Below are 12,669 nucleotides of genomic sequence, written 5' to 3'. Positions count from 1 at the left end.
GGCACATGCTTTGGATATAAATACTAATCTGACATTGCTGTATTGCCTCCATCTTACTGAGAAAAAAGGTGATGGCCCCGGGCCACAAACATGACAGTTATACGTATATATTGTGAGGTTGATGTGAATAAGTGTCGGAGTTTGACGTTGAATTACTTACTTACTTGGCTTGACGCGCTCCTGCATGTAAATCACACATTCAGGTCATTATCATAATTGACTGGGTCCCTCAAGCGGATAGAAGATGAACTACAATATTTCATTGGTTTTGCGGATAATTTTTCAATTTCATTCGATGTTGATTGCATTTTAATTTTACATTGTGTAAAACAAAAACTGTAGCTCTCACATTGGGAGCTGTTTACTTCAAATCCTGTAAAGTTCAGTATTTGCTGTCTGCAATGGTTTTATGTGATTATTCTTGGTTCTATAAAAGTTGTGGGAGAAAACAAAAAGGACAGGGGGAAACATAATGCCTCTCAAAAGACATTTAGAGTAATTACAGGTGATAATTAAATCCAAATTACGTAATGAGCTAAGCAACCGGCAAGAGGCAGTTGACATTTTCCAAAGCAATTTCAGCGTGATTAATTCCTCTTTTCTGTTATCATGGGAAATAAAACGAGCCATAGTTCACATCCTAGCTGAATGTGAATGCATTTGTCAAGTTCATAATTCATAAGTGTGGGCCTTGATTTTAACAAAATTAATATCATAGTGTTATGCATTAATTATGTGTATTTGTGCATAAATGTAAAACTAGGGAAAAAGTAACTTGGCTAATATTGTTTATGAAAACATTGACCAAAAAAAGCAGATTAACAACTTACAAAATACCTAATAGCATCCAAAAAACAAAAATACAATCCATATAAAATGATATTTACAAATTGCAACCCTTGAGCAATGACGTCAATTGACACCAATGACGTCAACAAGCTGGCTTTGACTTGGTGAAACGCTCTCATGAAATACTTTACGTCACAGACTGTTTACGCATAACGACCGATTTCTTTATTTTGACGGCGGATATGATTTAAAAAAAAATAAAAAATTCAGATATCAATGTGACATCCGGTTGCCTTTCGGGAAGTGCGTCGTTGCTGTCAGGTGAACTTTAACGCTCAACGTCTGCATGGGTCGACTTGCAAGCTGCAACATGGTAACAATATATATATATCTTTTTGAAAACTAGTCTTTATGTTTGGGTAGTTTATGTCACGCCTTGATCAAATTTATTGTTTACTTTGAACGTGTCAACAGTCTCTATTTTCCCCTTTTAAAGTGCTTTATTGTCAGATCCATATCCGTATTTATTTAAATGCAATAGTGTAATAACAAAAAAAAAGTGTCCCGTAAATTTACCGTGATGAATTGCAATTGTTCCTCTTCTTGCCATCATGATAGGACAACATTTTGGAATTTCTCAAAGGTAACTTGAACAGAATGTTCCCAGAGCGTTAGTCAGCCAACAACGACCCAGAGAAATTAGAAAGTGGACGTCCTTGTGATTTTGTCGATTCAGGCCCTTGTTAGAGCAAGCTGAGCCCAAAGAAAAATAAAAAGGACAATTTTGAAGAGCTCCACTTCAGTTTGAGTTTCATCTTGAAATGATTATTGTATTTTCAATAAGCTCATAAATAATAAAATGATAATAGTAAGTGCATGTATAGATAGGAATACAACTAAATTAGTTCACATTTAGATTTTATTTTTCCCCAATCATGTCCGCTTACATTGACTTAACTTACCTGTCCTCTTCCACCAGAGATTCTAAATCCGACACGGATTTATGGTTTCCTGTTGGCTCGAAAGAGGCGGAGTTCATTCACAGTCACAAGCTGGTCACGGTGCTTTCAGTTTTACAACACCCAATGAGGTAAAAAATATTTCATCTGCCAGCTGATTGTGGACGGCGTTCAAATGGATCTCTAACTTGAAACATCTGAAACGTGTGGATCAACATCCCATGACTGTAAGTCATACTTTACTCTTTCAAATATTGTATCGGGTTTATAGAAACTTTTTTTGCAGTATAATCAGCAGTTATAAAAGCACGTCAGTGAGTCATGTGAATGTCGTTGCCTTTATTCAGGGACTGACTGACTGACTGAACTACAGCCATGGTGCGAGAATACCAGTCGCCTGTTCGGGTCTACAAACATCCATTTGAGTTGATAATAGCCGTAAGTTTATTTTATTTTATTTTATTAATATTATTCCTGCAAGAAGATAATTGTCATGCAAGAAAATAATTGTCATTTTACTGCAGATTTATTTTTTTGTTGTTGTAGCCAGTAGACATTTTTTTTTTATTATTAGTTTTTTCATTTTTTTAAGTATATATATATATATATTTTTTACAGTTTACGGACAGTTATGTAAGTGAGCAACTGACAGCTTGGAGGTGCCAATGTGGCAGCTCAAAATTGAAATGATTAGCTTGATTGAATGTGGTATTGATACTTTCTATGCAGCATTGCGCTTTTACATAGGCTACACTCAATGTATATATTTATATTAGAGCTTTTTTTTTTTCCTCCCAGCCTCTTTTTGCTTTTCCCTAACGACGTTATACATTAAACCGAGCTTACGCAATCACCATGACACTTTGCACCGCAGACACCGGCCGAGACATGTTCAATACATCGTGCAAGTAAACATTCAGACACTTTGTTTGACCCCGTGAGAATCTTCTCTTCAAGTAAATCTCCTACGTCTAAGGGATAATAAAATAATACTTCCTTGTAGAATCTCCAACTCGTTTGAGAACAAATAAATCGTCTCGCCCTTCAGACTCTTTTATTTACGCTCAAGATTTTTTTATTAGACCTCCTCTCAGCTTGCCTTTGGCAGTCAGTATTCCTACCAACTGTCCTAATTACACTTTTTCTTTTATGACTTGCCTCAATGCTATTATGATGAACCCATTTTGCTTTAAAAAAAATTGTAGACCCTTGAAATGATCGTCTTTTTGTTGACAGCTACTGATTTGTTGGTACGGCAGTAAATTACACTCCTTAATTAACTGTGGCTACTTTGACTTCTCTTTGTCAGGCTTACAACAAGAGATTCCCGAAATGTACGTTGATCCCAGTGTTTGTAGACAGTGAGATAATCAACGAGAGCCAAAGCCAGGATGGCTCCATACTGGTGATCGAGAGGCGCTGCACTATTGACATTGATGCACCTCGACTCCTCAAACGGGTTAGCTTTTACAAACTAATTTATTTTTATTTAATATAAAAAAAAACATTTGAGTTTGTAGGTCACACTGATGGAAGATGTTTTTCAATAATTCATCTTGGGGTTTTTTTTGGTATCACAAAAACCTGGCATTTGAACAAGGGTGTGTAGACTTTCTATAACCACCACGTTAGAGTGAAATATGTTTTTGCTTTGTTTTTCTCTACCAAGATTGCTGGCATAGACTACCTATATTTCATCCAAAAGAACACCCTGAACCGCCGAGAGCGGACTCTCGTCATTGAGGTCCTGAACGAAACGTTTTCCAACAGGGTCATTTCGTCTGAGTGCTGCAAATACTCGGTGAGCGTTGAATCCAATCTAAATGACGTAAATCAATATTGTCACCATTCAGTACAATGTTGGACCTTGTGCGTTTTAATATTAGTCTTACATTTGTTTTTTGTAGCGTTATATTAAATCCTGCTCTTGCTTCACAGGTTCATCCCGAGAATGAGGAATGGACATGTTTTGAGCAGACAGCTAGTCTTGATGTTAAATCTTTTTTTGGCTTTGAAAGCATGGCAGAGAAGATAGCAATGAAACAATATGCTAGCAGCATTGAAAAGGTTGGTATTGATCCATTTGATGATGTGTGGGCGGAAAAAATAATAATAATAATAATAATACATTCAATTTATATAGCGCTTTTCAATAACCCAAACACGTAAATATCTGCTGATGTTTACCGTTGATGTATTGGTAGGGTAAAGAAATTATCCAGTATCACCTGACAGAGCTGGAAAAAGAGGGAATAACGTTTATACCTCGTTGGACTCCATCCTCTCCTTCGGGAGTCGTCCCTGGAAATTGTGTGAAAGATGACAAGGACCACCACACAGAAATAGCAACTACCTCTGCTGATGGTAGGTGGCAACCGTAATATTACAAATCTTTCTCGGTTTGCCTTTTGTAGCTCATGACAAAGGCCGAAATCAGATTTATTTATTTATTTTTGCTGTTGTACAAAAAAGAGCAAGCAGAAAATTTCACATTGAGCATGTCGATGATATTTTTCATTCAGGTTGAAAGTGCCCCGAGTCTTTCTGTAATGCATGCAATGGAAGATGTGCTAAGTTGAAGGTGTGTTTTGGCCTGCAGACAAGTTGGATGCTGATTACATCAGACGTTACCTTGGTGATTTAACACCTCTGCAGGAAAGCTGCCTTATTCGACTTCGGCAGTGGCTCCAGGAAACCAACAAGGGCAAGGTCATATCAATTTTGTCTGAACAGATAAGGTCACTTTTCCATGTCAATCCGTTTTGTTTACGGAATAAGTTATCTGCTGCTTTGCTGGTAGATTTTAGCGCTGTCAAAATGAATCGATTTATCAACCTAATCGACAACTGAGTAATCGTTTGGAGACATTTTTGATCTTATAATTGTCTATTTCTCAACAGTTATTGTTTTTTGAATTATTTATTCATGAAAACAAACAATTATCTTTTGCGTTTAATCAAAACAAGACATGTTTGCTTTTTTGACGGAAAATCAACAAAAAATATCAAATATTAAATAGGGGAAAATGTTTTATACACTTTTATGAAAAATAAATTATTATGCGATAAATCGACGGAATAATCAATTCTAAAAAATATTTGATAACGACAGCCCTAACTTCAGTCAGTAGGTTTATATTTTATGGTGATCTTGTGGTGAATCTTTTTTTTTTTTTTTTCCTTTTCAGATTCCAAAGGATCAACATGTTCTGCGCTTTCTGATAGCCACAGATTTTAACTTTGACAAATCTCGAGAGCTTCTGTGTCAATCGCTTACATGGAGGAAGCAACATCAAGTGGATTTCCTCCTGGAATCATGGCAGCATCCTCAACTTCTCCAGGACTATTACAGTGGAGGCTGGCACTACAATGACAGAGGCATAGTCCTTTTTATTTTTTCTTCATTATTTACCTTTTATTGCATATTTAGAGAAGGGGTCACTCCTTGTGCAACTAGATAAGCGTGTTGATTATTAACTAATGTCTGCAAACCAGCTGTCATAGTTCCCACGTGTCTTTCATCAATATCCAGCAATTAAAGAAAATAGTTCAAAAATATATTTAAATTGAATTTTGATGGGATTATTTATTGCGTTTGTGTTTAGACGGCCGACCGCTCTACATATTGCGATTGGGTCACATGGACACAAAAGGTTTAATGCGAGCTTTAACAGAGGAGGTGCTGGTTCAACAGGTGAAAAGGTTTAAGTCCACATTTACACACCATTCAGACAGTTTTGTATACAGATTTCATGGCTGACATTTACCTTCATGACCCAGGCCGTCGCCATCAACGAAGAGGGACTTCGGCGCTGTGAGGAAAACACGGCACTCTTTGGTCGACCAATCTGGTGACAGAATTCTTTCCTTGTGGTCGCAAAATAGCAATTAGAAAAAATGAAATAATCGTGAAAATTTCTGCACCAGGTGCTGGACCTGCCTGGTGGATCTGGAGGGTCTTAACATGCGTCATCTGTGGAGACCTGGACTAAAGGCTCTACTGAGGATCATTGAAGTTGTAGAGGCCAACTACCCTGAGACGCTGGGTCGCCTGCTCATGCTGAAAGCACCCAGAATATTTCCCGTCATCTGGACCCTGGTGAGGATAAACCGCTATATTCACTAGCCACAATGCAAGGCATGCAAGAGGGATGCTTCGAATATTTTTGCTCTTTTAGAGGTCACCACGTTGAAAATAATTGCCCATTCTTGTTCAAAATGGGAAAATGTCAACAACTCACTGTAATAGAAAGATTGGACATGATAGCACTGTGTGTTGCTGGATGGACAGATAATGGTGGCACCCTTAATTTGGTGTTTTCCAAACCTCTGTAGAATGTCAAATGTGGGATAGAATAAAAGAATGTCACAGTACACAAACACACAAAATATATTTTTTAATATATTTTTTTATTTGTATTATATATATATATTATTTATATTATTATATTTTTTTAAGGTTGAGGCCATTACCCATATGTGCTAAATAAGAGAATTTAATTGATCTTAAGTACTGTATTACATTCCAAAGATCAAAATAAAAAAAATATTTATGACATAAATATTGTTGATGTTCTGACTTGCAGGTCAGCCCTCTGATCAATGAAAACACCCGTAAGAAGTTCCTTGTGTATTCTGCAAGTGACTACCAAGGTCCAGGAGGTTTGTTGGACTACATTGACCAGGCATTTATTCCTGACTTTTTAGGAGGAGAGTGCATGGTGAGCTTTATTCAATACATAAAGCTGCACTTGTATTACTTTTAAGAGTTGTCAGCTTACTATTTTATTTTCTTATCTCTCAAGTGTGACATTCCAGATGGAGGTTTAGTCCCCAAGTCTTTGTATAGGACAGCAGAGGAGCTGGAGATGGAAGACAATCGATTATTGACAGACTCCATATATAAAAGTGCCAGTATTTTCAAGGGAGCTCCATATGAGGTAAAGCCACTTATCTAAAGAAACACAAGCTGAATGTAAAAGTGAATGTTCCTTTCTCTGATAAAGAGAATAATAAATAAATAAAACTGGGCTCATCCATTTAGTAAACGAGAAATAAGATTCATTGTAAGCTTAGGGCGCCATCTGCTGGAAATAATGAGAACGTCATGTGAATATGCTCTGTTCTTTATTCCCATTCCATCTAAATGCCTTCAGATTTTGATTGAAATCGTGGAAGCATCTTCTGTCATCACTTGGGACTTTGATGTATCCAAAGGAGACGTGCTCTTCAACATCTACCATTCAAAAAGGGCTCCACAGACACCCAAAAAAGACACAATCGCCACGCACGCTTTTACATCCTTAGGCTCTGTCAATCCGCAGCTATTAGACAAGAATTGGGTACTGGGTCGGGACTACAGCCTGATGGAGAAAACCCTCACATGCAGGGAGGGGGAGAGTGCACAGGTAAATGGAACACAGTTCTTTTTGTGGACATGTCTCCAGACAATCCACCGCCATCCTCTTTTCCCTTCATATTGATTATGTGCCTCACTTTGTTCAAACAGGGCTCCCACAACACTCGCTGGCCCGGTTACTACATCCTCCAGTGGTGCTTTCACAGCGCCCCGGCCGCCTCGACCTCCAGTCTGTCTTACGTAGATGACGTGCTGGCTTCTCTGCAGGTCTGCACCCACAAATGTAAAATCATGTATTATACCGAGGTGCTGGCTTCCCAAGACATCAGGTTAGTTCATTTATTCCCTGGATATGTGTGTTTGTTTAGAATATAAAGAAATCCCTATTTTTATTTTTTTTTCAAGGGGGTCCATGACCAGCCTAGAGTCCAGTCATAGTGGTTTTTCTCAACTTAGCGTGTCCACTACTCTTTCTAGCCAATCACACGCCAGCTCAACTGTCTCAAGGTAGCGTCGGCTCAACAAGGAATCCATTAATTGGATCGTTTCTGTAGCAGAAGGTTTGCTGCAGTCAACCTGTGTTGGATTTGAAATTTCGAAAAGTGTCATCAATCATTGGACGATCTTTGCTGCATTTGATGGGTCAATAAATGGCAATGTCAAAAGATAAGGCAGTCACTGAATTTCTTTGATTGTCCACTAGATGTCAGGCTTTTCTTGCACAGAAAATGTTCAAGCCTCCGTTTGGCATAGTTTATTATTTTGTAGCCCAGCATGAGGGGTGTTTCTAATATTTTGGTGCCCATTTACCAATTATTACAAATTCCACTCCAAGATATTACCGCATATATATTGCAAATCCTTATATTTAGCAGAAAAACATCTTTAATGACACAAAACAACAGAAACTACATAATTGAGACTGCTAGAAACAACAATCCTTTGAAAGTCTCATTGTCCCAAATGTGTAGCAAATACATTTCTTTCCCCCATTCGAGCTCATTGGGCAAAGGAATAGAAGAGTTGCTTGAATAAAGAATTCATTACCAGAGCATACATTGCTGTGGCCTCTAGAGAGCCTTTATACTGAAATGGAGGAAAGAAATGTCTGCAGTGGCTGTGTTGCAGTGTAGCTGTAATAGTTATCCTCTTCACAGCAATAAGTGGATGATTGGAAAGAGAAAGTCCAGATTGCTCCTTGCATGAACTATTTGATAAGAGGTGCGTTGATTTACTCACATTAAGGTAGAGGATATAATCTGCATTCAAATATAGACTTGGGAAATAGAATGAAATTCAGTTGTAAGGATAAAAACAACAAAAGCTGTCCATAAATTGATGCAGACTGAGATTGAAGTATTTGCATAAACATGTTTTCAGAGGCTGCTAATTTGAAAACCATGAGATGTTTTTTATTTTTTTATTTTGGATGCACAATGCATTTGCATAAAACCTTAATATCCATGAATTTAACATATGCTCCCAGCTCAATCTTGATTAAATTTTCCTTCTCCGGCAATTGTCTGCTGCTTCTCGGTCTAAACTCAAACTTTGAACAGTAACAGACTTTTAATGGACATATTTGGAGATTTTATTTTATTTATTTGTAAAATATCATTTTCAGTAGTATGTTGATTGATTAGTAGGCTGACTTTGATTGTCCTTCATAGACTTTTGCCTGCAGTGTTAAAATAAAGTAAGAAAAAAAAATGAATACAAAAACTAAAGCATGCTTCCCATAGGAAATCATGTAAATCCAATTAATCTGTTCAAGACACCTTAAAAACAGGAAAGGAAAATTACATTTTCAAGTATATTTTCTAGTTGAGCTTTTTAGATAAATTCACGAGAAAAAGAGTGGTCTTCCCCAACCTTGTGAAGTATAGAACCGTGCTAAATGTCAAGCTAAAATGAAGAATGATGGATCCCTGTAATTTATACTTCATTTCTTTTGTCACTATTTTTATCCATATAACAGAAATTGCCAATTTCTCACTAAATGAGATTATTTGAATGGATGAGAAACTGAACTGCAGGACTTTTAGCATTGACCGCTAATCTCAATGACTAGTTTGGAACCCTAATTTAATACATGATTTTAGTAGGCCTAATTAAAATGGCTTCAGACAAATTGATGCAGTCACGGTTACTTATCTCAACTACTTCACACTAAATCTCATATCTTCCACCATTGATTTTTCCCCGCAATAAGAGAGACCATCAATCTGGCCTCAATTTAGGCCGCCGACTCCTGAGCGCTGGCTGGCCTCATTTGCAATGACGAGACAGCGCTCTGCCTACAAGCCCGATGTTGCTTTATTGCTTTTCTAACCCAAGCTCTTGCTTTCTTTTTTTCTTACTTTTCTTTTTGGCTTACAATTATGCAGCTTACACTTTATTTATACTGTTTAGCTCTTGTGTTGGATCTCATGCTGATCACATATGGATAGCAAACTGCGACTGCATATTGTGTTTATATTAGGAAGGACATACAGTAAACTATGACTAATATTTTGTCCTTACTGTGCAATCGAAAGCATCTCAATGATTTTCTGATTGCATTGGAAGGGTTGTTGGGTTTAAGACTCCTGTGAGTCACCACGGGAACACCTGGCAATTAGATCACGAGCCACTCGTGAGATCTTTTGCACTCATCTGCCTGATGAAATACAATTCCCGACAGGCTTAACCATGCGAAGGTTAAAATCTTTCACCTTATAGCCATTTGATGGAAATTAAATGTTTCATGTGGTATGTGACAACAATATTGTGTTGGGATAATTCATTTGGACTGGAGCTAGGCTTGAGATTATTTTCTTAAAGATAGCATCTTTTTAAACTATAGCCTTGGATATATTTACAAATGCCACAGTATTGAAAATCATGCTTCGATGAAGCATCACTGTCACTGGCAAATGTGATGTTTTGTTAAAAAAAAAAAAGGATTGAGAAAAGTGTTAGAATCCAGCAACAGCTCAAATCTCACATAACATGGTCACCAATCCTCTGTACTCGTGTCAGGTGGAGATTGTGACCAACCTGCTGCAGAGAGCCTGAAAGAGCACATGTGATCAAATCTGAAAAATAATCATTTTTTTCCTTTGAGAACCTCCCTAAAACAGTTTTATAATGATTCCATACACAACACTAAAATAAAAACATACAAGCTGTCACTGTTGACATCCACAGTGCAGGTGGCCTTCATGCCTCCACATTTTTTTTCCAATGAGACACAATTATCGATAGAAGCAAGTCTGCACGCCGCAGTCATTTCAAATCTGTCTGCTGCTGAACAAAAGATTGAAGTTGAAGGCGTCTGTCTTTTCTTTTTAACCTACCAGGCCACTGTCGCTCAGCGACCATTCGTTTGGGTTTGTGAGTATCTGCGAGGATAAAGAAGAGCAAAAAAAAAAACGAGTGAGAGCAAAAGACGGTAGATAAAGGTACGAAGGTGGGATTAGCCATGAAGAGAGCTAGGCGATCAAGGCAACTTCTCATTTTAAAAAGCTGCGGGGCATCTCATGGGAGCGTCTCCCATTTTTGTTTCTCAGTCCCTTCTCATCTGTTCAGACTTTGTCAAGCAGTGATTGTATTCAAATGTAATCTTGGCCTGCTTGTTGATGTGTGCGGGATATATTTTAATTTGATTGACTTGAAATTTCACCTTTGGTGCCTTCTCCAAATCATCTACCACATTGTGGTTGATCCGTTGTGTTCAATGACCATGTTTTTTTTTTTTCTTTGAGCTTGCCGCTGAGACAATTTCCTGTCACCGCCATCGTAGTAAGATGATGAGAGAGTAGCTGTATTGTCAATCCCCATCGGGCTCAGGCATGGTGCTTTTAATTGCCTTAAAGTGTGACTTGAGCCTCTAGACCGGCGGATTTTTCTGCCAAGAAGAGCTAAGCCTATTACACGCTTGTTAGCACCAAGAAACACAATCCAATATGAAAGAATGTCTCACTGTCTAACAATTTGTACCACTTGCTTTATCATCACCATTTTATGTTTCTTTTTGTATAGAGACCAAATGAAATATTGCATGGGATGCAAAGTGGTCCAAAAAGCATAGATTACATTTTAAATATGGTATACATCAATGTGCACGAGGAATCGATTGTGGATTAATGCAGATGTTACCTGCAGTTAAAGGAATATTATAATTAATTCGTTAAATTAAATGGTAAAAATCTAATCATGTTGTCACTGCAAAAAATAAATTAAATAAAAAATATGATGCAAATTTGGAAATAGCCACAAAAAGTGTATATGTAGCCTTTGAGAGGACAAGTACCGTATTTTCCGGACTATAAGGCGCACCGGACTATAAGGCGCACCTTCAATGAATGGCCCATTTTAAAACTTAATCCTTATATAAGCCGCACCGGACTATAAAGCGCACCATTAATGCATCATGTCAGATTTTTAATCCAAATGAAATCATTCTCCATTTTATCTTTTTTATTTCAACTTCAGATGCAACAAATGACTTTATAATCACAAAATAATGATCCATAGTCTTTTTGATTCATGATTCATAGTCTTCAGCAGGCCACTTATGCTTGATTTCATGACACAATGCTTTGGGCAAGTTTGAATTTAGGAATTTAGTCCATATATAAGGCGCACTGGACTATAAGGCGCACTGTCGGCTTTTGAGAAGATTTTAGGTTTTTAGGTGCGCCTTATAGTCCGGAAAATATGGTAGTTATATTTTAAACACAATAATAATCCCCGTGCACGCTGTTTAATTCTAATACCGCCAAAGAAAAACTTTGAACATGAGTCAGCATTTTAAAATGTTGTTTTGAGCACAATACACCATGATTTCTTCCGTGAAATATTCTTTTGTCCTCAAGTGATAATAGCTGTAGGTTTTTCCACAAAGACTGCTGTCACATCCCTCACATATTTAACCTTGACTCTGAGGAACATTTCTCCAGCAATTGTTTACACCGCACAACATTCCAACATTGGACACTATTGTTGTATTACCAAGAAAAAGTCAAAGATCATTTGCTTTTTACTGATAAATTTGCAAATGTATTTTTTTATGCTTCAAGGCAAATTGATAATCTGTGTTATAGCTCACAAAAAAAATAATTCATGATAATTGATTTTATGATTCTATTGTAATTGTTGTTTTTAAAACTACCCGCAAACCCAGTGACACTTTTTATGACACCGCAGCAATTATTTGATTTTTAATCTGTTTTGGAAAACTGTTATTTATTATAGAAAAAAAAAAAGTACTGCCAAACTTTGATAATAAAAAAAAACAATTATATAAAATAAGTACTGCCAAACATTGATTAAAAGTGCTTTCATTTAAAAAAAAAAAAAATATGACAAGACACGAGAATGGCCTCAGGCTTTGTCTATCAACATTGTATAGACTTCCATCATATCACATTGCTTAGGCTGTCTCCAGTCACATAACATGCTATTAAAATGCTAATATTGCTAGAGCTCAAACTCTTAAGGTCTTCCTGCCTACCCATAACTTGCCATGTGACTCACAGGAGATGATGGAAGCTTTATTCTCAGCTACCTCCACATGATG

At 37.1% G+C, this 12,669-nt stretch overlaps 1 protein-coding gene across 2 annotated transcripts; it reads left to right on the top strand.

The window, feature by feature from the left end:
• The first annotated feature begins 1,024 nt into the window (after positions 1–1,024).
• On the top strand, positions 1,025–7,766 carry LOC133170975 (SEC14-like protein 1). 2 transcript variants are annotated; one of them, XM_061304212.1, is made up of 17 exons: positions 1,025–1,162; positions 1,769–1,975; positions 2,096–2,186; positions 3,058–3,207; positions 3,418–3,549; positions 3,687–3,815; positions 3,953–4,112; positions 4,348–4,457; positions 4,936–5,125; positions 5,353–5,441; positions 5,528–5,598; positions 5,675–5,846; positions 6,334–6,468; positions 6,553–6,687; positions 6,904–7,155; positions 7,257–7,435; positions 7,512–7,766. In XM_061304212.1, the coding sequence occupies exons 3-17, from the start codon at positions 2,124–2,126 to the stop codon at positions 7,615–7,617; spliced, it is 2,073 nt and encodes a 690-aa protein (XP_061160196.1). In that variant the 5' UTR covers positions 1,025–1,162; positions 1,769–1,975; positions 2,096–2,123; the 3' UTR covers positions 7,618–7,766. The 2 variants fall into 2 exon arrangements, with proteins under 2 accessions (XP_061160196.1, XP_061160197.1); XM_061304213.1 differs by having other exon boundaries at positions 1,769–1,979.
• Positions 7,767–12,669: the final 4,903 nt, after the last annotated feature.

The sequence above is a fragment of the Syngnathus typhle genome, linkage group LG17, assembly GCF_033458585.1.
Source record: "Syngnathus typhle isolate RoL2023-S1 ecotype Sweden linkage group LG17, RoL_Styp_1.0, whole genome shotgun sequence".
Taxonomy (NCBI): domain Eukaryota; kingdom Metazoa; phylum Chordata; class Actinopteri; order Syngnathiformes; family Syngnathidae; genus Syngnathus; species Syngnathus typhle.
Note: the sequence above shows the minus strand (reverse complement) of the source record. Positions and strands in the feature narration are given on the sequence as shown.